The following is a 26,161-nucleotide window of genomic DNA, read 5'->3' on the forward strand; positions in this document are numbered from 1 at the left end:
TATTTATGCGGTTAGTTGTTTGCCTGATGGCTCGTCCGTGACTCGGATGAATAGTGAGCTTTGAGTGGTTGGCAGTGTTGATGTGGGACTTGGCATTAAAGCCTCACAACTAAATACAGCCACAGGGGAATCCTACAGCTGCAGCTCGAACGAGATCGCAGTCACTCCGTCCTCACCGAACGAAATGTCAACAGGGTTAGGTCGGAATGCATCTTTCGGCTTGTCGGACCTTGAACATGAGACCTTAACTGCTACTCACTCTGGCTTCTGTCCTGTTTCTCCCTTTTACTCTTTTCTTTGCTTTGAGATGAGCGACAACCACCCAACATGGCATCATATCTCGAGTCCAAGCCAGGCTTTATCGGCCTGCCCCAGAACTTTCTCCGCGCCGTCGGCTTGGGCATCTTCACCAAGCTCGTCCAGCGCCCTGAGCCACCCAAGTTGCTCATTCGAAAGTCGAGACGAGTTGCTTTGGCTCGAAGCGCTGTGCACATTCTTCCCGCCACGATATCCATCATCTTGATATACATCAATCTTTCTGGGCGGTTCATCGGGAGCGAACTTGAAGGACCGCAAGGAAAAGACAGCCTTAAGATGGCGCTTTTGCAGGTTGCGGCCAAGCTACAGGTGCGTGAAGTTCACGATACTGTAGTTAACGTCTCACATGCTGAGTGCTGATACCTGGCCAGGAGCTGCTGGTGGTAGGAAGTATGGGTACCATTATCTTCCACATAATTCGCCAAAGACTTTTTTCCAACGATGGAATTCCTCTCGGGTTGCTTGTCTCTGGCTGGTCGTTCAGCCAGCTTAGTTATTTCTACTCCGGTGAGTTTTGGAGTGGCGTCTTGTCTCTGTTTCAGCCACCTTCTGGTCGCCTCAGAAGCCTGGCTTTGGTGCTGCTGTTACTACTGAGTGGGATCCTCGCCTTAATGGCTGGCCCTGCGGCAGCTATCATCATGATACCGAGAATCATGGACCTGCCGGTTGGCGGAAGTGTGTTTTGGTTAAATGGTATTCATCTCTCTCCTGGTAATTTGGTGTCACAATGCTGACATGAAATGTTCAAAGGAACCGAAAAAGACCTCTGGCCTAGCATCCTCGACGGCTCATATCTCGCCGACTATGACTGCTCCACTCCAGACAAGCAGCTATACGACCCCGCGTGCCCTTCTTCCAACTTTCTGCCTCTGCATCAACACTATTCCAACGCACCCCTTAAGTTCGAAACCGAGCTCATACAGCTGGAAATGGTTGATCCCAAAATACGAAAGGCCGTCTATTTCACTGTCCGGCAAGGGCCCGGAGTCATCGATACTTGGTTCTACACCGCCCACGCGTCCACAGCTGCCATGCAAGATGCTCTGCGAGACTTACACATGAAGGCATTATTGTTTTTGAAATACCGGGTTGGACATTTTGGGCGTCACAGGCCAGGTTCGTTGGAGCGGGCGGTCAGCAAGCGGTATGAAGTAGAGACAAAGTCTTCCTTGACGCGGACGGTGTGTCGACCGCTCCCTGATTTGTCGTTTGAGACCGTCAAAACCTTGATGTTTCCGCCGGTGAAGTTGGAGGAGAAGTTTGGGGATAAAGCGGATGGTTACTGGGAAGTTGATGTTGAGAAGCCTGTGAGGGAGTATCTTGGGCGCCGTAGGATTCTGATGCAGGAGGGGGACGGAACATGGCGGTTGAACCCGGAGCCAAACACAGTTCCCTCTATCATTGCGATCCCGGTGCCCTTGGATCAAGACGAAAGCTTCAAGTTTGGCCTACTAGTCGCGAGACGCCAGGGGGAGAGTAACGTGTGGTGGCCCGCGACGTGTACACTGGATGCTCGCTGGGGAGATGCCCGTTCGTTCTTTGAGTTTGGTGATCGATCAATGCGCTTTCACGACTTTCATCGCGGCAAAGTCAGTAATCTGGTGCAGACAACCTTGGAAACGACCAATGGGGACAACATGCTCTCTCCTTACTACAATCCTCCCAACGACCACACGATAACCCCCATAGCTCTTCATCTGAGCTGGTACGATCACCTCTCTCCAGTGATACCGGCAGGTTTCATCCCCGATCACCCCGATTCGCCGCTCCGAGGGACCAACCGATCAACTCTAGAGGCCCTTCTCGAAACAATCCCGGCACATAACTGGAGCCCACAGAATGATGTTGTTGGCATAGACACGGAAGGACTGGAGTTGGTGATATCAATGACTTTTGTCGACGGGCTGTCTCGTTGCGGCATTGCACTGAACCCTAACAGCGGCATGTTACTAGGAGGTACATGGGAAAAGGGGGCGTTGGAGAAGGGAACCAGATGGGAAATCAACAACGATAAGCCAGACGATGTCTGGAGACTGTTCAAGTTGGGAGAGCCAATTGAAGTGTTTGCTCCTCCGGCTAGTCTTGACCTTGAGAGGTCCACTCGTATGGTGATGCGGGTGACATTTACGGGGTACATGATGGCGGCTGACAATTGGTTCGACTATCTCTGCGTGGCGGCCATGATGGTGCATGCACTCGCGGCTCTAATTCACACTGTCTGGGTAGTGTGGCATGCAGAGACGTCAGAGGCTTGGGATTCCATCCCTGAGATGATCGGGCTTGCGCAGAGGTCACCCCCGCCATGTGAGGAGGAGGCATGTCTTGACAATATTGGGGCGGGTATTGCGTCGGTTCGTAATCTGGGCGAAGTGGCGTGGGTCGAGGTCCATGATGATAGTGGGTATGGCAGCCAGGATGGGGTGAGGTTGAGGTTTGGAGATGGGGTTAGAACCAGAGATCCCAAATGGGTACCGAAAGCTGAAGAACGATACAGTTAGTGGGTAGAGATGTTGGAATGTTGGATACCTATGCCACAGCCTGGACTATTTCCAATACATTTGGCCGATTTGTCTATTGAGAATGAAGAACGGCCCTCGACGTCGAGGTATAGCTTGGGGGGGTGTAACCCTGAGCATACGCACCGTCAGGTTCAAGAAGAGCATTCAGCTCTGTTCGATTCACTTTCAAATTGTCCAAGATGCCCACCTGATGTCCAAGCGGGAACCGACAAACACTTTGGCGCCTGGATGGCAGCTGAGATTCTGCATCATGGGTAGCAACATCATCCAGACCGCTTTATCGCCGCCAACAGACTTTGATTTTCACTCTAGTACTCCTTGATCAGGACACTGGCCGGCTCCGATGCGTGCTGAATCTGCGGGCTCAAACGTCTCTTCACAGTTGACAACCAGCCAATTCCTCCTGCAGCACTATACTAGAGGATGCGAGTATCCGGAGGCGTGTTTGGCACAGTGGCCGACGCCTGTGACCATCTGTGATAAGTAGGTATTTACCCTCTTTCACTTCTTAGAAGGGACTAGAGGTTTGGAACTGCTGTTGATGTGGCTGGCTGTCTCTGCGTCATTGGCTGTCTTTCCCGGAATGTGTTTTCGTGCCATGTGCGCCTCCGGATGCCAACCCCGAGTTTCTGGAGAGCCGGCCGCCGGCCGGACCACGCCACGTTCTGCAGGCCCGGGTTCGGTGTCCAATCATTGGAAAGTTTTCACCACTATCACATCTGCCTTTTGGATATCTATAGCAAGGTTATTGTCTTCACACTCGCACCCAGATGCCTGTCAGCAATGACATTCCCTAATTAGCAGAGTGTCCCTACAGTACAGAGAGTTCTTTTATGATTATGGGAGATGGCGCAACAGGGAATATGTCAATGATTGTCTCATGCTGTTGTTCTTTTCAAATAATCATGCTTTCTACAAGGTATGAAGTAGCCAAAGATGTGTGCCAGCTGTGTCCAAAAAAGCCGCAAACAACCATCCAGGCTGATCGTTTCGTCACTGGAAGCTCATCCATCCTTTCGGATGTTCTAGACCCTGTGTACATCCCTATATTGTGCTCCAACGCCACATCAGAAGTGCTTTTGGCTTTCTTCGGAACTGCTCACGACATACGGAGGATGCTGGATTAGGAAAGAAGAGCGGCATTGAGGCGCCTCAAGCAGAGCTGAAATCGGGACAAAGACATGGGAACTGAAGCAGTGGTCCATCTACTGGCCACAAGTTGAACAATATGGTAGACACGGTGAGAGAACAAAGTATAAAGAGGAGGCCTCGTTCGCTCAAAGACTCGACTTCTTCACAACAGACAGATCATCTCGAAGCACCTTACCTTCAACTTTAATTCAAGAACCCACCGCTTATCACTTATTCCATCTTCAAACCATCAACATGTCTTCCTGCACCTGCCACGGATCCTTCCCCACCCCGGCCCAGCCGCCCAAGTACACCGACATGCAGGCCATCGCTGCCGTCGTCAACCCCGACACTGTCGACCGTGGAGACAGCGTTGACCAGCAGGTCATCCTGTTCCAGTCCCTTCCCAACGGCACCCTGGGCTTTGACCAGGTCCAGTTCAACGGCGACCATGGTGATCTCAGCAAGCAGAACGAGGATGGTGTCATTGGCTACTATGTCAACCCCTCCAAAATGGTTCCTACTCTCAAGTTCGGTTCCAGCTTGGCCACTGTGGTCTTGGATGACGTTGTAAGTCTCGGTTTCAGGAGTGACGAGAAATGACTGATGTAGCTGAAAATGAAAGGTCCGCACTTATGGCGTCTTCGAGGGAGACAGCTCCGTTTGGCTGCTCAGCCCTATCGTGATGCCCCTTGCCAACGCCACCATCCCCTACAAGTCTATCGCTGCGGCCGGTGATGGCAACAAGGCGGGCAGGCTCTTCTGGCAGGAGTAAGTGTTCTTTGGTAGTCCCGAAGGCTGAGAGTAGAATGGGAATCATGCTGACATGGTTGCACTCGGATAGGAAGCGCAGTGGTCCCGATGGCACCTACTTCCAGCTTAAGGCTCGGGATCTCCAGTCCAGAGATGACGGTGCCGTCTGGGTCGAGGGCACCAAGGACTCCAAGGAGGGCACCCACCTTGCTGCCTTCTACGACGGCGAGGACTTCTGGGTTGTCTACCAGAACACTGCCGAGGATGACAACTCTGGCGAGGACCGCGACTTCATCAAGGCTGTTGCCCTCACCGGAACCACCCAGGGTATGTGCCGTTCTTGATTCGCTAGGCCTTGGAAACCAATGCTAATTTTACCTACCCAAGGCAACATCATCCCCGGTAGCAGCGACAAGATCAACGGCCGCATCGCCCGTATCGCCGCCTGCCGCGCCGACAACAGCGACCGCGTCTGCGTCTACTTCACCGACCAGTACAACAAGCTCCACCGCAGCTGGGCTAAGTGCAACCAGGACAGCACCGTCACCTTCCAAAAGGACGTCAAGGACGTCAAGGGCTTGATCATCAACAAGAAGTCTGGCCTGTCTGCTTTGGCTTCTCCTCTTGACAAGAGGAACATCATCTACGCTGTCACTGGCACCAACAACAAGATCAGCTTTAACTCGGATAAGTGGGAGTGAGATGACTTGACTGGTGGCAAGTTGGGGGTGAATTTGGACTCGCTGTCTGGTGTTCCGTCTGTGCTTGCTGCAACTCAGATACAGATTGATATTTCCATTTCGATTGGGGATAGGCGGGCTCAGTTTTCGATCAAGACGGAGATGTGAGGTGCAAGCGGAGGATCGGTCATTCTGTATGCAAGATTTAGTTAACAAATGCGAGTAGTTTGGAATAATTTCTTCCTATAGGCTTTGCATTGCATACGAGCGGGGTTAACCTGTGAGGCTGTGCACAAGTACTGTGTCTGCCTGACCTCCAGATCTCTCTCTGTGTGAGTTGCGGGGAACTCCCTCTCATCATGTCTTCCGAGTTCCCTTCTACAAAAATTCCATCTTTCCTAGGTACCCATTACCGCACAACCCAGCAAAGACTCGAAGATGAGGCTTCTACACACGACGGAGCTTAAGCTCTACTCCTTCAACGAGGTCGGAAAGGATGTTCCCACATACGCGATTCTGTCCCACACCTGGGGCAAGGAGGAAGTCACATTCCAGGACATCCACTGCAATCCGGATGTGGCTAGCATGGCAGGATATCAAAAGATTACCGCCAGTTGCCGGATTGCTCGCAGAGAAGGCTATCAGTTCATCTGGATCGACACCTGCTGTATCGACAAAAGCAGCAGCGCTGAGCTTTCCGAAGCTATCAACTCCATGTACCGGTGGTACGAACATTCCGCCATGTGCTTTGCCTTTCTAGAAGATGTTGTTTACCCGTATACACACTCTTACTGGGTCACGAAGAAACGTGTTCGAGAGCCAGACCCGCCTGTAGAAACTTTTGAAGGGAGTTTCGGCAACAGCCGATGGTTCACAAGGGGTTGGACACTGCAAGAGCTCATTGCACCGCCGAACCTGCGATTCCACGATTGTAACTGGCGTCTTATCGACACGAAGGATGGGCTCTATTCGCTGATTTCTAAGATCACCGGTATTGATGAGGATGTGCTTGCGAGACCAGGCGAGCTGCAGAATGCCTCCGTTGCACAAAGAATGTACTGGGCCAGCAGACGAGAAACAACACGATCTGAGGACTTGGCTTATTGCCTCATGGGAATTTTTGGTATAGCTATGCCCCTGTTGTACGGGGAAGGGGGAACCAAAGCATTTCTACGTCTGCAGCAGGAGATCTTGAACTCCACCGACGACCATTCCATCTTTCTATGGACACTCCCGCCACACGAAGTCGTGCACAATGAACTACGGGGTTTATTGGCAGAGTCTCCGAGCTGGTTTTCTCACGCAAGGCGGATATCACAGTCCCAGCACTCCCACGAAGATGACTGTTCGACCTTGTCTCGCATCACAAACCGCGGCCTGTTTCTGGAGCTTCCAGCTGTCGATCTGAACAAAGATGGGGTCGGTGACGTTTTACTTCTTCCCAGCTGTGACATTGAACCCGGGATACCATCCGCAATAATCGTGAGAAAGATCGATGGCACGGTCAATGATGAATACGCAAGGATTCTCGTAGGGGTTCCGATGGCCATCAAATCAAGAAGAATCGCCATTTGGGAAGACACGGTTGTTGACGAGGTGACGCATGCTACGGTTCGAATGTATTCCCGCCTATTGATTGAACGACAGAGCATTTACAAAAAAAGTTTATATGTGTCCCAAAGGCCCCAGCCGCAGCCTTGGAGAGTTCAAGGCTATTGGTTCACAATCTGGAACGAACCAAGCGTCTTTCGCATCGTTGCAGGTTGCGAAAACCTCTCCATAGGGTACGTGTATCACCAGCCAGTGGTAGTATCACAGAGGAGTGCATTATCAACGTCTCAATGGAAACAGGACCGGCAGAGCTATTCCATTTTCATCGACATCAACCATTTATACAAACATAGGAATGTAGGCGACCACCAGCGTGTCATATCACTCGCCGCTCTTGACATTGAGGTTTGGATGAAACTCAAAAGGTTTCCAACTATTGGTTCGCCATTTTCCTCTGGCGAAGCAGATGTTGGAGCGGGAAGAATCTTGCAACTTCGGCTGATACTGGGTGCTGATTTCAACTATCATAATGGCCTCTCTCTCATCCCAACCATTACACCAGCTTGGTCCTTGGAGCTCACAAACAACCAACTCAGACAAGAAGGCCCGCGTGTGGCTCTAATCGAGCCAAACAGCAAAGAGGTTTCCTTGAGACCTGTGGGATTGGAAGACCTTGTCGCATACGCCGAGATAAAGAGGGAAGAAAGGGATCTGAGAATGTGGTATGTGGTCAGTTTTGGGATCAAACGAGCGGGTCATGCTTAGGACACACCAAAGTAGCGCTTAATAAAGCCGCTTTAACATGGTATACGCGTTCAAAAATCTATACAAACGTTTCCACGGACGTAAAAAGGAGAGAACCTGGAATACTGGTTGAACAAAAAAAAAAAAAAAAAAGAAAAAAAGGGGGTGGCAGGAAGTTTGGCAGTACTTATGGGACAGCTACATAAGCTTAGAATTTGCGTCATGATTATATCAGTTCATCAGCCCGTATAGCTCAGTGGTAGAGCGCATCACTCGTATCTGTGATTGCGATATGATGAGGTCCGCGGTTCAATCCCGCGTGGGGGCATTCATTTTTGGCCATTTTATCTCAATACAATAAGACTTTCTTGTCACAATCTTTCTCTCTCTCATTCATATATTTTATCTTTTCTTGCTAGCTTCTCCATCAGTGTCTTCCTTTCTGGTGGCTGGATTGCACTGTACATTCTGCAAGCTAACAATCGGGAGTATTTCATACAAGTTAGAAATGCAAGTCATTAATTAAATCGAGGATATCTTGTTTCGTTTCGGTTTGATTATCGACCAGCCTGTTGTTTTGTTACTCGGCTATTTGTATAGCAACCCTCAGATACCGGTGCACCCTGGCTAGATCACATATGGCCATCTCTTATGTTTGTCTCGCTATATCAACAGCCTGAGAAAAAGGTAAGTTGGGATATGAGGTTGATAGGGCAACGGGAGAGGATTTCAATCATGGAATGGTAAAATAGGTATATGAGTTTGTCGCACAACTAGGTAGTTTGGAGTTTGCTACCTTTTTCTAGTTGAGTTTGACCATCTCTTTTCACAACCTAGGTACAGGCTAGCGCTTCGTCTTTTTGAAACGTTCAGCGGAAGTAGGTAGCTAGGAGATGAAGTGATTGGAAGCCGGCGAGTGGTCCTCCCAAGATTTTTTTTGGTTGGGCCGCTTCATGGGCCTCTCGTCGTCACCTGATATGCTGTGGCTGTCTTGGAGCGTTGAATTGCAGGATGTTGTGCACCCACACCTTTGAATAAGATCTTCCCCGCTCTTCATTGAACCATCACAAAACTTCAAATTTCGCAAGCTTGTCCCTTTGTAGCAGCTCCGATCACCGTCCTGCAACGGTTGTCGAGCCATGCAGTTGTCGTGTTCTCCATGTCTAGGATCAGGGATCCAAAGCCCAATGTCTTACTTAATCTCTGACATCCGCTTGCCCGCCCGCGGTTCGCGGGGATAAGGCAACTGCAGTCTTTGCCCCTTGACGACAAAGTTTAGGACTTGATATCTTTGAGGTGGGCAGCCAGCAGAATGCGGGAGCCGGATATCTTTATCATTTTGAGAAAGCCTCGACTCTGGACTCAATGATGCTGTGATACCCACGATCACCAACATGACTTCCTCTTTGAGGATCTGCGGAGTCCCGGTAGCCCCATCTCCACACCTCCGGTTGCCAAGAGGTTGCAGCAGACGAGGCATCCTGGGGTAGGCCATCTTGGCTAGAATCTGTCGAGTCGAGCACTGCGGAGGCTTGTTCCGAGATCACATGAGCGAAATTTGTATTTTCACGCTTCTGGAAAGAAGCCCCTCTCCAAGAAGCGTGTCCAGTTTCCATCTTCTTGCATCCACTCGACTTTGGCGACTCGAGATCGACTTCCGGGTACGCCATCCTCGTTGCCGCATTTGATGACTTCTCGCCTCGCAAATAGTTCACCTTGGCAGCCGTTTTGATTCACCAGACTTGCCTGACCAGTGGTGTTGATTTGGCCTTCACCGCTTCCGCAGCTGTTAGCTAACAGAGCCCCTGAATTTTGCCCTTGACGCCCCCCCTGTCTCCACTTTCAGCAACCACCACGGCAACCTTTTTGAACTGTTCGCATCTCCTCCAAAACACCAGACATCAACCATCACAACCCCGGATTTTTAAACTTCTGATCAACCGGCACTCACCTTTCAAGAGTGGAGCTTCCCGCACTTCTCGGTCCCATCCGAGCCCCAGATCCGCACGTGGCGGCCCAGCTTCGCGTGGTTTCCGGCTCACAGCCTAAATACAACGCTCCACAATCACGACAACAGCAACCACTCAGCACTCAAGATAACGGCGTGCGGCCCAGATGGTCGGGATCTATGACAGCGGGCCCTACGAGGACCCGTTCGCTTGGGCAGGGTCCGACCTGGAACTGGCCCTACTCGCCCAGCAGCAGCAGCAGCACCACCACCACCACCACAACCAGCACCTCGCCGACCAGCTTGCCCGGTCCACGCCTGAGGACCTCACCTTTCCCACCGGACCAGTTCACCACCCCCAACAACATCATGACTTTCAAATCCCGATATCACCCATCGGAGGGATTCCAAAATCAGCAGCAGCAGCAGTCTCCCTCCCGCCGACAGACCAGGCCTACCTCTCCCTCCAAGACTTCGAAAACACCACCATGACCGACGCCGGTGGTATCCAACCCTTTTCAGGCGACATGGACCTCGATCTCGACCTCGACCTAGTCGAAGCCCTCGGCATCCCACCCTTCCCCTCCTCAGCCGAACCTCAGCCATCATCCATGACAGCAGACACCCTCAACACCCAGCTAGAAACAGCCCGCACCCTCATCTCCACCCTCCAGGCCTCCCTCTCCAAAATCACGCGCGAGCGCGACCAGGCCCGCATGCAGCTCTCCACCGCCAGAAACGAGCTGTACACAGCCCGCCAAGTGGAAAAACGACTCCGGGTGGAAAGAGACGAGGCTCACACGGAGAGGAAGCAACTCAAGGGGCAACTGGAAAGTCTGAAAAAAGAGAGGGCGATGGGCAAGATGAACGAGGGTAGGTTGAGGAGGGAGAGGAACGAGGCGAGGATGGCGTTGGTTTTCAGGGGGGTGGGGATTCTGCCTCATGCGGGGGCGAGAGGGATAAGGGTTTCTCATCAGGGGGGCCAGACGGGGTTGGGGGCTGTGGGGTTGGGGCCGGGGGAGAGGGATATGGATAGTATGGATGAGGTGGGGGGGAGTGAGGGTTTGAGGGAGGGGGTGGGGTTTTTGGGGGGGACGTCGACTGAGGAGAGCTCGCCTGCTGGTGGTGAGGAGGGGGGGGAGCAGGCTGGGTCGGGATTGGTTCAACCTGACGGTGTGAAGGAGGGGAGTTGAACGGTTGTATTGTCGGTTGGCTGGTGGATGTCTTGATATGGGTGTGTTGGCTTGGTTCATTGTCTTTGAGCTTACCTGGGTAGGGTTCGTGTAACATCAACAGAATGACATTGTCGGAGTGATCTTTTAAGCGTAAATAAATCTTATGACAGCATGCATTCAAGGTTACCGTTTGGGCAATTGCCAAGCAGGTACTGTTGATAGGTTGTTTGCTCAGCCACCCAGCCCGCAATGCTGTCAGATACCACCAATCATTTGAGGCACAGCCCCGTTGGGCTGCTCTCCATTCATGTCACTGATGGATCTCTCTGCTACCCCAAAAAGCAACTGTTTTCAACCCAACACTTATTATCGCTTTGTCAAACACAACGCGGCCATTGCTCCACGTTGACATCACACATCTCCTGCTAATACAACCACAAAGATGGCTCAAATTACGAGGGCGGGTTCTCCAGGCGAAGTCTCAGACATTCTACCGCGATCCTCTACAAATACCTACCAGTATTCTCCCTTTTTGAAGGACGCCGAAAAATCTTCCATACGTTTAATTCGACTTCTTCCGGGATACCCGAGCTCGCCTGTCGTTGTGGAGCTTGTAACAGTTCCACTGGATCCAGGCAAAATACCGTATTATGAGGCCGTCTCGTATGTCTGGGGGACTTCATACCAACAGTACGAAATAGCGTGTGATGGTCTGTCCATGGCTGTTAGTGAAAGTGCTCTGTTGGCCTTGAGACGGTTTCGATTTGTTGATCATATCAGGTAGGTAGGTGTACCTCTATTTATGCTGGAAACCAAGGCTGATGCGACATGACACGCGTTGCAGGCTTCTCTGGATCGATCAGATATGCATCAACCAGCAAGACGACAAGGAGAAGTCCTCCCAAGTCATGCTCATGGGCGAAATCTACGGAACTGCGAGCCAAGTCCTGGTCTATCTTGGGGAGGCCGACGACACAAGTGACAAAGCAATGGACTACATCTCTGAGCGATGCGCACAGCAGGAGGAATGGCCTCGTCAGTTTGTGGTCCAGGTCTTGTCACGTCCCTGGTTTAGCAGGGTCTGGGTCCTTCAAGAGGTTGCTCTTGCCCATACATCACTGGTCATTTGTGGCGCCAAATGCGTGCCATGGGCTTGTTTTCCCGAATGGTGGACACGAAACGAATTGCTACTCGGGCCCGAGGTCAACCCGCCGCCTGTCTTGTCATACGGACTCAGTGTCATGAAGCGGCTTACGCTTTTACAGCAGCTTCACAATACCCGACATAGCAAGGCCACTCTGGCTCTTGACAAGATATACGCTCTCTTGGCGTTACTGCAGCCCGAAGACAGGATTGGGGTTCTCGTGGATTACAGTTTGTCAACGGCCGAGGTGTATACCTCGGTCGCCAAATCAATCATCGAACGGACCAAATCATTGGCCATCCTGTCCGGAAAAGAAGAAAAGCCCTACGTCGAACGGGAAAGGCTGCCGTCCTGGGTGCCAGACTGGGGTACCGTCCCCTCCGCCGTATCACTAGGGCTAGCCAACAAATACCTCGACCCCTTCGACGCCGGAGGAAAGCCAGCCTGTCGAGTAAACATCAGCATCCCCTTAAACGGGCCACCAACGCTACACTGCCTCGGCATTACCTTTGACACGGTCAAGAAGTTGACTCTTTCCACCATGCGTCCCGGCCAAGACGCAGCCACCAACAACGTCGAAGTACTAACAGATTGGCTGGATCTCATAAGCGGATCATCAAGCTCTGTCGTGTCGGAAACCGCCGATTATCTGATTGACCAATTCAACCAAAACCTCCGCGGCGTATCCTCATACTCCCGCAGCCCACCACAGCCTCCAAAATTCGCCTATTCACTATGGACAACAATACAAGCCCTCTCCACTCCCACCCTGCAGCTCGAGCCAGCTGAACTTCATGCAAGAAACAACCGCGGTAAACCCACCAGCGACACCCTAAAATTCTGTTACGAACGCAAGCTCTTCCTCACCCACAGCGGTGCGCTCGGACTGGGCCCCCCTGATCTTCTCCAAGGTGACACCGTCGCCGTGCTGCTTGGAGCACCAGTGCCTCATATCCTACGAAGGATCCCATCATCAGAACAGAACAACTCCACCAACGTGTATGCTCTCGTTGGCGAGTGTTTTGTCGACGGCATCATGGCCGGGGAGGCTCTCAACCACCTGCAGGATCAGCTCAAAGAGATGGGACATCGATGTCGTACGTTTGCAAAGAGCTGCTCCAACGCCCCATTGGAGACCTTTTGTATCCAGTAATTTGTTAAGGTCTTTTTCTTTCTCTCACGTACGGTAAATACGGGACATTAAAATGAGACAAAAGAGAAAATAAACTCAAGACTCTTTCACTCTTATTCTTGATTGGCTTGATGAGTGCCATCTACTACAATACATCATTCAGGTAGCTAATCCTGACAAGGTTTACTTCAACAATAAGCTACAAAATTCCGCCTTCCCTCAACCGCCAATCTCAATAAGCATCCCAGGCCAGTATCGTGGCCACAAAAAAAACAGCAATAATCGTACATTCGCCGGATTCTTTCTCTATTTGCCCAAGAAGCTTCACCATCCATCAAGCCAATCATCCTCAGCGGATGTCCACTGCTGGTCTCCAGATGCTGTCGGCCAAGGCTCAGATATCGTCGTCTCAGCCCCCGCAGCCCCCACGCCCGTATTATTCGACAACGTCTCCACCTCAGCCTCCCCCGTATCCGAATACCGCTGGCTCATCTTCACATTATTGAGCGGCGACTCCCCCCGCAAAACATCCGATCGAATCTCCTCAGCCGACCGAGCCGGGATGTAGTCCCGCCAATCGAGCCCAAACTTCTTCTCACGCCTGCCGTTGAACCGAGCCAAAACTGCCCCGAGCTCATCGTCCGTCTCTGTACCCTTGACATGGGCGAACCTGAGCACAGGCTTCCTTTTCTTTTCGTCTTGCTCTGTGGCGACTTGCAAGGCTTTCCAGCACTGAAACATCCCATAGAGAAAGCTGTTGGTTTCTTGCAGACTGCGGAAAACGGCGACACCGTCATCGAGAGACTCGGGTGTGTCGGCCCCCGAGACGGAAGGGGCGGGACTGTCTAGGCTCGAAGCTGACGCATTCGTCAAAGTCCCAGAATTGAGACTGGTTTGTTGAAGGAGACCCTCGACGTGTGTCAAACTTTGGGCGTGGCCATCATTTTGGTTGCCAGCCGGATGTGGAGGAACTGGAGGGGCGGCAGTGTTGGGGGTGTGGCTGGTGTGGGTGGTTGAACTATCGTGGTTCCATGGCTGATATTTCTCGCGGTCCGAGCACGAGACGGCAAACGCCTCCATCTCCTCGTCAGTCCAGAAGTGAATCAAGTTGTAGGGCACCTCAGAGGCTTGGGCCCAGCGCTGGTTTTCATGGTGCGCAACGTCCTTGGCTACACGGCCCAAGAAGCCGCTGGTTGACAGGCTGGGGCAGCGACTTGGCTTACACAGGGCCGGGAGAGCGAAAACCTTCATGCTGATGGGAAGAAGGAGGACGACCTCCTCGACCGTTTTCAACAAATTGTTGCTCATGCTAAGGTTTTCAAACATGGACCGATTGAAGCGTGAGCAGAGGATAGTTGCCGGGACCATGACCTTTTGAACTCCGTGGACATATGACTGAGCATCGACCGAGCTCATACGCAGCACCCCGATGGCATGGCCGGTAAAGAGAAGGTAGTCGCGATCAATGTGAACATGGTTGTGGAGGGGGCTCTTGAAGCGTTCATCAGCAGAGCGACTTGACCGCGATGGGAACGCCCGACGGTTCCGGGTGTCTCGTTCAGTGGGAAGAAAGTGAAGCTCCTGGGGAGTATCCGCGTAAAACTGGTGGTTCTCCTCGTGTACCCTGCAGTCGGCCAGACATCTGAGAGCGACCTCACGACTCTTGACGCATGTCTGGGCCAAGACACGAGCCGAATGGATTTCTCGGGCCGGTGGTAGGAAGGTGGAGACCGGGATGATGCGAGGGACCTCATTGACCTCAAGTTCCATCGCCATCTCCCAGACCATAACTTGGAGCTCGTCCGGGAGCTCTGGGAAGCGGGTGAATCGCCAAGCCGGGACGCTGGGGACCATGGCATCCATGTACAGGCGCAGATATTTATACGGGCCGTTTTGTGTGCCCGGCAATGGCTGATCATGCATGTTGGTGGGTTGTGGTGATGCCATTGTTATCTCTGGCGGATGGCGGATGGCAGATGGAGAGGTGGTGATCCGGGAACTGGGCGTGTTTGGTTTCGTCTGGTTCGATTGTGGGTGAAAAATGAAAAGTGACGATGCCGAGCTAAAGCGGCAACGGGACTGCAAGAGGGAGAGAAAGGTGACGCAACGTCAAAACAGCAGGCCACAGCAGAGAAGGGCAGGGTATTGGTAGACCGTAGGGAATGCGATAAAGCAAATTGGTCGTAGTCGATTAAGGAAGCCTCCTCTCATTGCTGAATTCTTCCGAGCTAGTTAAGTGTTGATATGGCCCGGTTTGCGTTGCTCAGACAGGCCACAGGTTGTCTGGTGTCCCGTGATTGCATCAAAAAGCTTGGCGGTCGGGCCGACGATCTGCGGAGAACAATGGGGATGGGACCCGCGGGTGCTCCGCTTTGCGCCGGTTGCAATCATGCAAGGACATTGACATGGTATTCCTGGCGGGCAGTCTGGAACAGCAATGATGAGGAAGAGAGATGCAATTATTTCATGGAAGAAAGGAGGACGGGACATGGAAAAGAAAGATAAGATAACCAATGCACCATTCGCCAAACCACGTGCATGTGGGTGATCCGTGCACTGTTCCACAGGGCTGCTCAGATCTCACATCCGCCCCCACCTCACTGAAGAAAGGCTCTACACATCTTCTTCTAGGCTTCCAGGTTCTCACACATTCATGAGACAAGCTGAAATGGGTCTTGCTCTGCTTTGTTTACTTGTATTTTGATATATCACGACCAAGAATAAAGATTATATCAGTCACGTCATAAACCTCACCTCCTCAGAGCCTACTCTCTCTCAGCCGCAGCCCTACACATGTTTCACAAGTCTCAATTGGCTGTCCTTGTTGCCGGATAGCATTCAAAAAACTCAGCCCCCTCCAAGCCCCAGGTAAAATCGGGACTGCTGCGGCACAGCGCCAGAAGCAAGCCCAGTCAATGCCTTCAACCTCGAACTCTCGCATTTCAACCGTCGCACCCACATGTTGCGCTGCATACGCTCCCAAATTAAGCATACTCTATCCCGCGCAAACCAGGCCCCCAGATAATGTGGCGTCACAGAGGTCGTTGCTGCGGTCCCATTCCGCTTGGGGCCGGCGCCGAGTCAAAATGATAAGCTTCCAGCTCCCAGGAGAGACATTTGGCTACCGTCTTTTGCTTCCCCAAGCCTAAGCTCCCAACTAAAACACCAGGCTGTACTCATGTGTGGCCTCTTTCATCTCAACCCAACCCAACACCAGACAGGTGAACTCGCGCCATCACCGGCATGGAGAACCCCACACTCTACAACCCAACCAACATTACCCACCTCTCCAACCTCAGCATATCTTACCTTGCAGATGTGCTTCTCGCCAAAGGCAACAATGCCACCCGCGACGGCTTCGGCTGCCGACCCGCCTCCTTGATCCTTCCGCTTGACAATTTATCCATTTTGAAACTCGAACCCAACCCTGATATCCACATGAACCTCACCGTGGGGGTCAATCCGACCCAGCTTGATCCCGGGGTCTCTCAGCTGAGGGATATGGCGAGGGGTCTTTTTCCTTATCCTCTGAATGAGTCTGGCGTCGGAGATGTCGTCAACTGGTGGACTGACAACACCGAAAACCACCCAGCTGACACCAAGCGGTTCTTGGGCGCTGTGGTCAACATGTGTGGAGGAGAGTACTGCCGCTCAGGAAAAGTCACTGTCGGCAACCCAGATATTGTCGGGATAGGGGTATGTTCCTTGGCCAACATCATCGCTTAGCACCCTGACTGACATCACCACAGATGATAGTAGCCATAGGAATGCTCCTCTGCCTCACCGTTGCCTTCTCCCTCTTATCCTTCGGCCCTTTGATCGACGTCGTTGCCCGCGCCCCTTACACCACCCGCAAAACCCGCTTCTCCCTCCGCGTCTCCTGCATCGGCACCGTCGACGAGCTCTTTTCCGCCGTGTTTGTCTTTGCCCTGGCCGTCATAGTCTCAACGTTTGTCTTTCGCTACCGAACCGACACCCGCTTCGATGCGCTCATGGCCAACGCGCTAAGCCAGCTCTGCAGCACCACTGTCATCATGCTCGCCGCGGTGTACTGGTGTCACAACCAGCACCGGCCGCACGCCACCGGGTCGGTGTTTCTCATTGCGGTCCTCACCATCGCCCTGTACGTCACCCATGCAGGAGTTGCAAACATGAGGGCGAGTGAAGCCGAGATGGCATGCGGCATAGGCAAACAGAGGGTCAGTCTTATGAAAGGTGACCCCTTTGACATGGAGAAATTCCACTTTGTTCCCGTGGGCTTTGGGAGCTGGTTTCTGGCCTTGATTGGTGCCGTGTTTCACCACCCGTGGATGAATAGGTTCAGGCCGACCAAAGACAACAAGATGATTTGGAGGATCCTGTGGAAGACGGTGGGCAGCTTCCCTACCGTGTTCGGCCTGATTGGACTGGCCGTATACATGGCGTATTTTATGAATACGTGGCAGCTGATGAAGGAGAATTACGGAAAGACTTTTAGTCAGAATGTCAAAGAGTGGGGTTTTGGACAGTATCTGGCTGTGTTTACCTGGGTGCCGCCGATTCTGACGTTTGGGCACTTGTTTATCTCTGGGATGGAGAAGGCGATTGAGCAGAGGTTGCCGTATGGATGGACGGCCGTTAAACTCCACGGTTCAGTCGACTACCGCGGTGATGATAGGAAGGATGATGATCAGGGGGGGAGTAATTGGACAGGAAGCCGGAGCTCGCGAAGTCGCGTGCGGGAGGTGGACAGTTTGGCACAGAGGCACGAGATGGGGGAATTGTTGAACACATCACCAAAGACGAAGACAGCGACGCCGCAGGAGATGATTTACCCATTTCCCGAACAGAGGCCGGGGCAAGTGGCGAGTCCGATCATCCCGTTTCCAGAGGGTCCTGGGCAGATGCCAACAGCGTATACGCCAGGGAGTTTGTATGATCCGGCGCATCCTCAAGAGCCCCCGAGATTCGCATATAACAATGGGGCGGGTCTGGAAGCCAACACCGGGTATCCTGCCACGCCTACGGACGCGCCTGGCTATCATGAGCCACGGCATTGATGTACGACTACTGTATTGGTGTTGAAAATATTGGGTATACCCGGTTGGAGACAGGAGTCTGGAAAGAAGGGGGCATATGCCAAGATTTTGCTAGATTTACCAAGAGATTCTACTACATTTCACTCTACCACCACACCCCTAGGCTGCCTACTCATGTAACCTCCAATAATTCTCCCCCACGTGCTTCCCATCCAGCACCCGTCTAAAAATCTCATGATTAAACTTGGACACCGAATCCGGTCCTACCCCAGGCGAGTCCCACATGGCAAACACCACATCGGTCCACCAATCCACCGCAAACTCATCCTCCCTCAACACCTCCAACCAGCACAACGCCACATCCTCGGCCGGGTTCTTGTACCTCCTCCCGCACCCCACCGCCCCAAGAACCAACCTAGTATGCCTGTGCATCCCCGCCACCCTCAGCGTCAACCTCATCCTCATCTTGAGCCTTTCTCTGTCAGTATACCGATGAAAAGCCTGCTTCGGCCTCGTCCTCCCTAGCTCAGCAGGCACCATGTAGGTTTTTGTCTCGGGGCGGTACTGCGCCCTCATCGTGATGGCCGCCACGACGGGCAAATTCTCGGGGTGGTCCAGATCGAGGAAGCGATCGGACGTGTCCCGACGAACAACTTGAACGTACGGACTGTAGAGCACAGAGGTGTTCATTCCCACCGGGTGCCGCCCCCGTTCTAGACCCATCCCGAGAGAAGTCCTATGACACAGACTCTCGCTCTGGGAGAAATCCCCGTGTCTACTACCCCGCCTCTCGTTCCTGGAGGGGCGGTCGACGTCGCTAAAGTTGAGGATTAATGGCCTGAACCGGATTGGCTGTCCGTCTTTGGGGAGGGGGGGTGGGTCCCGCTCGGGGAGTGAGATGGCCGCTTCTAGGGTGTCCATGTTGACTACTTTGACGGTTACTTGTGGGTTTTTGGCCGGGCGGATGGAGGGGTCGGGGCGGGTGGTGTTGGTGAAGTCGAATTGTTCGCATGTTTGGGCGTGGGAGGTGCGGCCGATGCGGGTGAGGATGGAGGGGAGGACGCGGCGGGTTTCGGGGCTGAGGGCGGTGAGGTGGGCGCGGAGGATGGGGTTGATGGAGGGGTCGATTTGGGGCGGGAGCTCGAGGGGGGAGGGGGGATCTGACTTGTTTGGCGGGGGAGGAGGGGAGACCGCGACCGCGGCCGCGACTTGGACCTGGACCCGTGGGAACAGAGGGCTCGGAGGGTTCAGAGTAGTCGGTTACTGACTCTACGTAGGGGGCTGGGGGGGGAGGGCCGCGGGGTCGGAGGGGTGCCACGGGGGGTGCGGGGGGCAGGTTGAGGTAGGGGACTGGTGGTGCTGGACGGTAATCCTGTGGAGGGTAGGTCACCGGGCGGGACGAAGGGGCAGGGCGAGTAGGTCTTGGAAGCGCAGGGAGGGATTGAGGTCTAAGTCCTGGAGCTGGAGGCGAACGTCTCATTGTTGGAGGTGACCGTCTAATTGTTGGAGGCGAACGTCGATCGCCGTAAACAGGATCAGTTTTGCTAATAGGGACAGAACGTCTCGCAATCAGAGGAGGAGGTCTGCCAGAAGGGAGAGGTGGTCTCCTATTGGAACCTTCAGCTCTGGCAGGGGAAGGAGCAGGTGTTGGACCCATAGGTAAGGCGTAAATATCAATTGCTGATGGTAGCATGCGGCGAGGCCCCCCGCCGACGCGCCTTTGGCGTTGCCATCTCCCGGGAGGGTTGTAATCAACCGGTTGAGGTACCCTGGGGTTAACATGATATCTGCGCCTGGCCTCGCCTGGGTTCAGCCTATGATCCCAGCCATCTGGCTCCTGCCGGTTCTGTGGCACGCTATCACCTCTGAAGCTGCCAAAGACCCTCCTAATCGTGCTGAAGGGAGATAAAACCATTATACATTATGTGTACCCGAACAGCTGGCGATGACCGTCTTTTGCAACTGAGGTCGTTAAAACATGTTCAGTGAAAGAAATTGTCTAGCCTTGGGCTGAGGGGCCCGTCAGTATCTTCCAAGTGCCAGCACAAAGACACTCGAGGTATGGTGTAAGGAAAACCATGTCCAAGAACAGCCACAAAGACACAATGTGTGGGCCCTCTGAACTTTCTGGGTCGGAAGCTCCTCAAACAATGCTGCCAGATTGGGAATCTCTAGTAAGTGAGTCTTTGTTCAATCATGCCCGACAGCCACTTGGCGACAGTCACCAGAATTCACATATCGAGGTGGAGAGTTGAGCTAGTCGGTGTTAGTAGTCCACCTAGGTTCTTGTTTCATTATGCATTAGAGCAAGCTCTGTGAAACTTAGAGGTCTCACTTAGGTACAATTATTCAACATTTCACCGTCAAATCCGTAACGATCAAAACTCAAAGCCCAGTGTATTTGGTCAGAGACTAGCGAGATCATCTCCTGTTGCCAAGTCCCAGGAACATTCCGGTATTCCTAGTACCTATGTCGTGGATAACGAGCTGTAATCAGCAGACATCCCCACGAACAAGAACATTCCAATGGTCATCGTAGCTGCCGCGCCCCTTGGAATCGTGACCCCGGTTAGTCTTACACGCTTCGTTGACAGCTGATGCGCCATCAGCGATATCATTCCACGTGAGCTCCTTCTCGACGGTATCCTGTTCCTGATTAGCAGATATCAAAGGTAGGAATCTGGGCCATGGACAACTTACATCATTGCACCAATAGATGGCCGAGTTCCAAGAACAGCTAACACGCCCGCAATTGTTTGGGCCTGGGCCGTTCTTCGGCTTGCCAGTGATACTACGCAGGTAGTTGATACCCCACACGATGGTAACCTTGCCTGCGTACTTGTAGTCCACGTTACAGTCGATGTCGTCGGGGTCGTCAAGGTTGGCCGTGGAGTCCAAGCTGGCACTATCGCCTGGGGGAGGAGTCACCCGGGCCTGGAAGGTGGCGTTCCAGCCGGGGTAGCTGGCGTCCATCTGGGCGATGGCCTCCTGAATAGTGCCGGTCACTGTAACGGTGGCGCCGGTGGGGTCGTCGAGGTTGATGGGAAGGTTCCAGGAGATCGGGACTATGTTGTAGCCTGAGACGGAGCCCGGCTGTTCATCGAGGGAGGTGGGAGCGGTATGAACAGCCTGTAAGAGATGTTAACTGGTGAACTGTATTCATATCGCCTAGAGTACTTACGCTGATCAGGGCCAGAAAACCGGCGAAAATGGTGGAAATGGACAACATTGTGTCCGAGTGTTCAAGTTGTAGATTTGTGGCTGTTGGCTGTTGTTTGTCGATGGTAGTGTGGAAGTGCTCTTGAGTGCGGTAGTGGAAAAGAAAAAGGGCGATGGAGGGTAGAAAGGCAAGTTTATATACAGTTGAGGAGAGAGTTGACGAGTCGGTGGGACTACTTCGGTCGGCCCCAAAACTCCACCACCGCTCTTCAGACGATGCCTTAGGCGGAGTTCATATGACCGGCACCCGATCTTTCCGGAGCAGATAAGCCGCTTCTTTACCCCACTTGGAGCCACAAATCCCTTGATATGCCTTTGTTGACTGTTGTGCTGGTGCTCTTGATCTGGGTCTAATGATACCCACATTGCGCCAACGGTAAGCTCATGGTTCCCGCCGTATGGGGCAGGAGTACCAGGACTACGTAACAGGAGCTACCAGCGCTGCACGCCTGTGTGTTTACCGGGTATCTTTCTCTACAAGTGGGCCTTCAGTCCTACCAGTTGACGGTCGATTCATCACTCTCAACAAGATATACACCTGCAAGGGAGTCATGTAACGGGGGAGACGGTTGCAATGGGTGGGTTGACAACTTCGAGATGCTTGTTATATGGTACTTTATATAGGGTCTCGGTGGCTACTTGGTGTGACCCCCATTGTGAGTGATATTTGACTATAGTGATGGTAGTGTCAGTGGCGCATAAGGTATGGCGTAAGAAGGCCATGCACGAATATAGTTGGATGATGTACACGTGGCAATTGTCTTAGGGATAGCTTCAATAAGTAGGTAGGTATAATCGCATTTCAATTCCTCGTGCTTCAGATGCTATTTAATAGCTTTTCCACTTCTTACATGTTTCACTTGCCCGTAACTCAGTGTATTCGGTCACAGACCAACGAGATAAACTCCTGCTACAGTCCCTTATAGAATCCTCCAACTATCCCTAATGTTGCCGACAACTTGCTGCATTTAACAGCTGTCGTTGTCATAACGAACAATCACGTTCCACTTGTCCTTGTAGAAAGCCTGACCCTTGACATACTGGGCATCCCGAGAGCACTTCTGGAGGATGTACAAAGTCCCATCGGCAATATCATTCCAGCCAACCTCCTTCTCCGTATCGTTCTGTTTCATGGTCAGCAGCAGCCCCACGATTAATGACAAGATAAACTCACGTCGTTGCACCACCAAATAGCCGACTGCCAAGAGCAGGAAACACGACCGCACTCGCCAGGGCCGGGGCCGTTTTTGGCCGAGCCAGTCAGACCACGGAGGTATTCAATGCCGCGGAGAATAGAAAGCTGGCCAGCCTCCTTCCACTGGTCAAGCTTGCAAATGTAGGATTCGGGATCATCAAGAGCCGCAAGATCAAAGGCGCTGCTGTCAACGGTGGGGGGAGGGGGCAGGTGAGCCTGGAAAGTTTTGTTCCAGCCGGGGTAAGTGGCATCCATCTGGACGATAGCCTCCTCGATGGTGCCGGTCACTTCGACGGTAGCGCCAGTAGGGTCGTCAGCCTTGACGGGGAGCTCCCAGGTAATGGGAACGGTGGCGTAGCTCGAAACATCGGGCTGGTCAGAGCGGATGGATGCGAATCCAGGGGCGCCGTGGGCAACCTGGGGTGGCTGTTAGCAACCTGGGGCTTTGGATCCTGGTTCAGTTACGGTCAAAAACGTACACTGGCGAGAGCCAGGCCGCTGGCAATGGAAGCGGAGATGGAAAGCATTGTGATGGGTGAAGCTCTGAGTTGGTCTTGCGGCTGTCGTTGTGAATGGCAGACTGGAAGTTGTTGTCGAGCCTGGTTGTGGAAGAAGAAGAGGTCCAAGGGAGACAGGTTGCAAAGTATATATACGTGAGAGAGTTGCTTGCACAGACCAAAGAGAGCATCTCGGGCGGCCGCTTATCTCCACCGTGTTGTTCTGTGTCCTTCTGCTGCGGTTCAGACGGTCCCATCGGTTGGGATCTTATGATACTCGTCCGATATCTCGAGAGCAGGCATCCCGTTCCGTTAGCCGCTCAGGGAACAGATGTACCACTTTTGTCCCTCCACTCGAGGTCACAACATTTTGATGTCTCTTGGACGGGCATCTTGATGCTCCTGATCCGCGTCCTGTGACCTCCTTCCTCAACAGTCCCAAACCCACTTGCCCCCAATATTCAGCGCATGGTTTTCGGCTCAAGTGGCAGGAGCAATCGAAAAGAAAGGTGCCTTGACATACAGTGGGGAAACAATTCCCAACCAGTCCCGCATATGGCTAAGTCGCTCCTGCCTGCTCTCACTTTGTTCTGCTAAGGGCAGCTGTGGGGGTTGCGTCACCGAGTTTCTCAACGGGAAAGCGCAGTCAAGATCCAGACCACGGGAAGGAGTAGGTACCAGAATCCTCAATCACGATGTAAAAAGAAGCAGTTTAGACCTGACGACCTGGAATTACCCCCCAAGGTTTCTATAATCCATCTACCACTGCAGTAAAAGGAAAAGTCCCCATTAGATAGCCCCAACCCCTCACAAAATTGCCTTGACGCTCTCCACAAAATCAACAACAGTCTTCTCCCAAGGAATATACCCCTCCCCCGTAACCCTCACCACCTTGCTTCCATCGTAGACCCTCTCCTTCGGATACCCATACCCCTTCTCATACCCCTGCCCCGGCTCTCCCTTCTCAATCACCCCCTCCCTCTCAGGATACCTCTCCCTCAAGATATCCGCCACCGCCTGAGCGGGAACATGATACCCACTCAACAAAAACCTCTCCCCATCCACCTTTTCCGGGTTCTCCGCCCCAAACAATATCACCCTCGCCACATCCCTCACATCCACATACGAGGGAAACGCCCCAGGCAACCCCGACTTAGCCAGCTCAGTGCCAGAGTAAACATCACTGATCAGCTTTGTCGTCCCGTGAATCTTGTCCCTTGACTCCGGCACAACAACGGGTGGGCCAGCGACATAGACGGGGTTGACAGCCGCGATTTTGAAGGCTGGTTTGTGTTCATCTCTAAACTTCCAGAGGGTCTTTTCAGCGGCGGTCTTGCTGGCAAAGTAGAGGATATACCCTGGAACTTCGTTGCCCAGCTCCCGGACAAGCCTCTCTGAGGACTCATTCCAGTTTGACTCGTCGTAGTGGGCGTTGGCGGACTCGGTGTCGATGATGGCAGCGACCGAACTCATGAGGGTGAAGGATTTGACGGTGGGTTCGGTGAGGGCTGACTCGAGGACTCTCTGAGTTCCCTCGACGGCGGCCTTGAGGACGGGTCCGGGGGCGGTGGAGGTGAGGAAGATGGGGGAGGCGAGGTGGGCGACGGTGGTGACGCCTTCGATGGCTTGGTCGAATGCTCCGGGGATGGTGATGTCGGGGACTTCGACGATCTCGAGGTTGGCAACTAGTTCGGCCGGGATGGCGGAGAGGAGGGGCTTGGTGGAGTGGAGGGAGCGGGCCGTGCCGCGGACACGGTAGCCGGCTTGGAGAAAGGTGAGGGCGGTGCGGGCGGCGATGAAGCCATTTATGCCGGTGATGAGAGCGAGGCCTTTGGACATGGTGGTCTTGTTGGCGGGAATAGATGGACAGCTGGTTGATGATGACGATATGGGCAGGATCATGGATATGAGCCTTGTTGTGCCTCAAGATAAATTGACTCTGAAATTGGAAGATTCTCAATATTTAAGTCGCGGTCTCTGGTCTGAAAGATCCACAGTCCGCTTTGGCCAGGCGAGAAATTTAGTTTGTTGGGGCACGATGCCATTAATACCTGAGGTGGTCCCCATTGAAGGATTCTAGTGTCCAAAGGAAGTTCCAAATCGTCAATCATTTCAAAGCAAAGGTCCTTGACAAATCTCATGGTTCGGCACTCGAACGCACCTCCCTTCCGAATGAGTCCCGGCTGACAGTTCATCGTGCCAAGTAGCCCTGAGGTGGTGAGGCTCGTTCTGGGATATGCAGGCCGGGATTCGCTGGCAGTCGGTGTTGGGTGCAGTGATTAGTGAACAAAGAACGGGAGGAGCTGTTGAGTAATCCTGCGGCTCTTAATAAGCAACCGCATTCTCCGCCATTATGCCTCGGGTGATAGTGGGGCTCTTGCTACCTTATCACCATTGGATTGTAGAATGCCTTGATTTATTAGAGGATGTACTTAGAATTTGTCTACCTTAGTCTGCGAGAACTGCAAAGTGATGACTCGTCTTCATGCATTAACCACTTCGCTGCCGAAATTCAAAGCTAACCAACTGGCTCTGACATCACATACACCATTTCTGCCCACCAGGTTTCCAAAGCTAAGTTGAAATTCACCCATCATCCGCCGCCCAACCCCATATATCCCTTAACCAAGGTTTCCAAAACCCCTCCACGCTCTCTTCAAACCTCCACCCACCCCACGTCCCATTCAACAGCCCCTAGGTTTCCTCATCTTGCTGCCTCCCCCCCCGGATCCAATACCTCCCCGCCAAGCTCCACATCGCCCAGCTGACCCCATACCTCTTTGTAAAACTCCTTCAAACAACCCAACAGCACGTCGCTCATCAACCCCTCATCCTGCCTTCTCCCAAACTCACTCAAAATAACAGGCGTCAACCTCTGCGCCGGCGCGCACCGCTCCTCCTCCACGCCCGCCGTCATCAAACTCCCTTTACTTGTCAGGTCAGACAAATCCTGCCCGTCCAGCATTCCCCCCCAAGAATCAACAAATCCTCATTCGCAGCGTGAATTACCCCAGCAGCAGCAGCAGTCATTTTCCCCACGAAATTAACCCAGTTGTAACCTGAACCCCCTAGCCATCCCCCACGACTCCCGCAGTTCATTCCGCAAAGACACGCTAACGATATTAGTGTGATCCCCC

The 26,161-nt window shown here is 52.9% G+C and overlaps 11 protein-coding genes and 1 non-coding gene across 12 annotated transcripts; 7 read left to right on the top strand and 5 right to left on the bottom strand.

The window, feature by feature from the left end:
* Window positions 1–327: 327 nt before the first annotated feature.
* On the top strand, window positions 328–3,694 carry QC763_506510 (uncharacterized protein; the record flags this gene model as incomplete). The annotated part of the gene is made up of 3 exons (XM_062913245.1): window positions 328–627; window positions 690–1,011; window positions 1,069–3,694. 3 exons carry the CDS (start codon window positions 328–330, stop codon window positions 2,814–2,816), a joined length of 2,370 nt encoding a protein of 789 aa, XP_062764726.1. The 3' UTR covers window positions 2,817–3,694.
* A 211-nt stretch (window positions 3,695–3,905) lies between these two features.
* Window positions 3,906–5,660, top strand: QC763_506500 (uncharacterized protein). The gene is made up of 4 exons (XM_062913244.1): window positions 3,906–4,538; window positions 4,594–4,739; window positions 4,813–5,048; window positions 5,109–5,660. The coding sequence occupies exons 1-4, from the start codon at window positions 4,224–4,226 to the stop codon at window positions 5,420–5,422; spliced, it is 1,011 nt and encodes a 336-aa protein (XP_062764727.1). The 5' UTR covers window positions 3,906–4,223; the 3' UTR covers window positions 5,423–5,660.
* A 100-nt stretch (window positions 5,661–5,760) lies between these two features.
* On the top strand, window positions 5,761–7,717 carry QC763_506490 (uncharacterized protein; the record flags this gene model as incomplete). Its single annotated transcript, XM_062913243.1, has 2 exons — window positions 5,761–5,803; window positions 5,832–7,717. The coding sequence occupies 2 exons, from the start codon at window positions 5,761–5,763 to the stop codon at window positions 7,715–7,717; spliced, it is 1,929 nt and encodes a 642-aa protein (XP_062764728.1).
* Window positions 7,718–7,938: 221 nt separating this feature from the next.
* Window positions 7,939–8,024, top strand: QC763_0074090. Its single transcript has one exon. It is a non-coding gene; the product is annotated as a tRNA-Thr (tRNA).
* A 1,787-nt stretch (window positions 8,025–9,811) lies between these two features.
* QC763_506480 (uncharacterized protein) lies at window positions 9,812–10,837 on the top strand (the record flags this gene model as incomplete). Its single annotated transcript, XM_062913242.1, has 1 exon — window positions 9,812–10,837. The coding sequence occupies one exon, from the start codon at window positions 9,812–9,814 to the stop codon at window positions 10,835–10,837; it is 1,026 nt and encodes a 341-aa protein (XP_062764729.1).
* A 424-nt stretch (window positions 10,838–11,261) lies between these two features.
* Window positions 11,262–13,116, top strand: QC763_506470 (uncharacterized protein; the record flags this gene model as incomplete). Its single annotated transcript, XM_062913241.1, has 2 exons — window positions 11,262–11,599; window positions 11,664–13,116. The coding sequence occupies 2 exons, from the start codon at window positions 11,262–11,264 to the stop codon at window positions 13,114–13,116; spliced, it is 1,791 nt and encodes a 596-aa protein (XP_062764730.1).
* Window positions 13,117–13,419: 303 nt separating this feature from the next.
* QC763_506465 (uncharacterized protein) lies at window positions 13,420–15,042 on the bottom strand (the record flags this gene model as incomplete). The annotated part of the gene is made up of 1 exon (XM_062913240.1): window positions 13,420–15,042. One exon carries the CDS (start codon window positions 15,040–15,042, stop codon window positions 13,420–13,422), a length of 1,623 nt encoding a protein of 540 aa, XP_062764731.1.
* Window positions 15,043–16,338: 1,296 nt separating this feature from the next.
* On the top strand, window positions 16,339–18,263 carry QC763_506460 (uncharacterized protein; the record flags this gene model as incomplete). The annotated part of the gene is made up of 2 exons (XM_062913239.1): window positions 16,339–16,791; window positions 16,845–18,263. 2 exons carry the CDS (start codon window positions 16,339–16,341, stop codon window positions 18,132–18,134), a joined length of 1,743 nt encoding a protein of 580 aa, XP_062764732.1. The 3' UTR covers window positions 18,135–18,263.
* An 18-nt stretch (window positions 18,264–18,281) lies between these two features.
* On the bottom strand, window positions 18,282–19,806 carry QC763_506450 (uncharacterized protein; the record flags this gene model as incomplete). Its single annotated transcript, XM_062913238.1, has 2 exons — window positions 18,282–19,328; window positions 19,378–19,806. 2 exons carry the CDS (start codon window positions 19,804–19,806, stop codon window positions 18,282–18,284), a joined length of 1,476 nt encoding a protein of 491 aa, XP_062764733.1.
* A 632-nt stretch (window positions 19,807–20,438) lies between these two features.
* Window positions 20,439–21,673, bottom strand: QC763_506440 (uncharacterized protein). Its single transcript, XM_062913237.1, has 3 exons — window positions 21,295–21,673; window positions 20,814–21,242; window positions 20,439–20,759 (listed from the first exon to the last, which is right to left on the bottom strand). Exons 1-3 carry the CDS (start codon window positions 21,340–21,342, stop codon window positions 20,607–20,609), a joined length of 630 nt encoding a protein of 209 aa, XP_062764734.1. The 5' UTR covers window positions 21,343–21,673; the 3' UTR covers window positions 20,439–20,606.
* Window positions 21,674–22,117: 444 nt separating this feature from the next.
* On the bottom strand, window positions 22,118–23,054 carry QC763_506430 (uncharacterized protein; the record flags this gene model as incomplete). Its single annotated transcript, XM_062913236.1, has 3 exons — window positions 22,118–22,456; window positions 22,507–22,944; window positions 23,007–23,054. 3 exons carry the CDS (start codon window positions 23,052–23,054, stop codon window positions 22,301–22,303), a joined length of 642 nt encoding a protein of 213 aa, XP_062764735.1. The 3' UTR covers window positions 22,118–22,300.
* A 777-nt stretch (window positions 23,055–23,831) lies between these two features.
* QC763_506420 (uncharacterized protein) lies at window positions 23,832–24,926 on the bottom strand (the record flags this gene model as incomplete). Its single annotated transcript, XM_062913235.1, has 1 exon — window positions 23,832–24,926. One exon carries the CDS (start codon window positions 24,924–24,926, stop codon window positions 23,832–23,834), a length of 1,095 nt encoding a protein of 364 aa, XP_062764736.1.
* Window positions 24,927–26,161: the final 1,235 nt, after the last annotated feature.

This window comes from Podospora pseudopauciseta, assembly GCF_035222475.1.
Source record: "Podospora pseudopauciseta strain CBS 411.78 chromosome 5 map unlocalized CBS411.78m_5, whole genome shotgun sequence".
Taxonomy (NCBI): domain Eukaryota; kingdom Fungi; phylum Ascomycota; class Sordariomycetes; order Sordariales; family Podosporaceae; genus Podospora; species Podospora pseudopauciseta.

Bases quoted from the DNA above. Each gene is read 5' to 3' on its own strand.
- QC763_506440 (XM_062913237.1), bottom strand. From the start codon at position 21,342: ATGTTGTCCATTTCCACCATTTTCGCCGGTTTTCTGGCCCTGATCAGC. The intron at 21,243-21,294 runs GTAAGTACTCTA...CATCTCTTACAG, and splicing joins GTTTTCTGGCCCTGATCAGC to GCTGTTCATACCGCTCCCAC. The intron at 20,760-20,813 runs GTAAGTTGTCCA...AATCAGGAACAG, and splicing joins CCATCTATTGGTGCAATGAT to GATACCGTCGAGAAGGAGCT.
- QC763_506500 (XM_062913244.1), top strand. From the start codon at position 4,224: ATGTCTTCCTGCACCTGCCACGGATCCTTCCCCACCCCGGCCCAGCCG. The intron at 4,740-4,812 runs GTAAGTGTTCTT...GCACTCGGATAG, and splicing joins GGCAGGCTCTTCTGGCAGGA to GAAGCGCAGTGGTCCCGATG. The intron at 5,049-5,108 runs GTATGTGCCGTT...TACCTACCCAAG, and splicing joins CCTCACCGGAACCACCCAGG to GCAACATCATCCCCGGTAGC.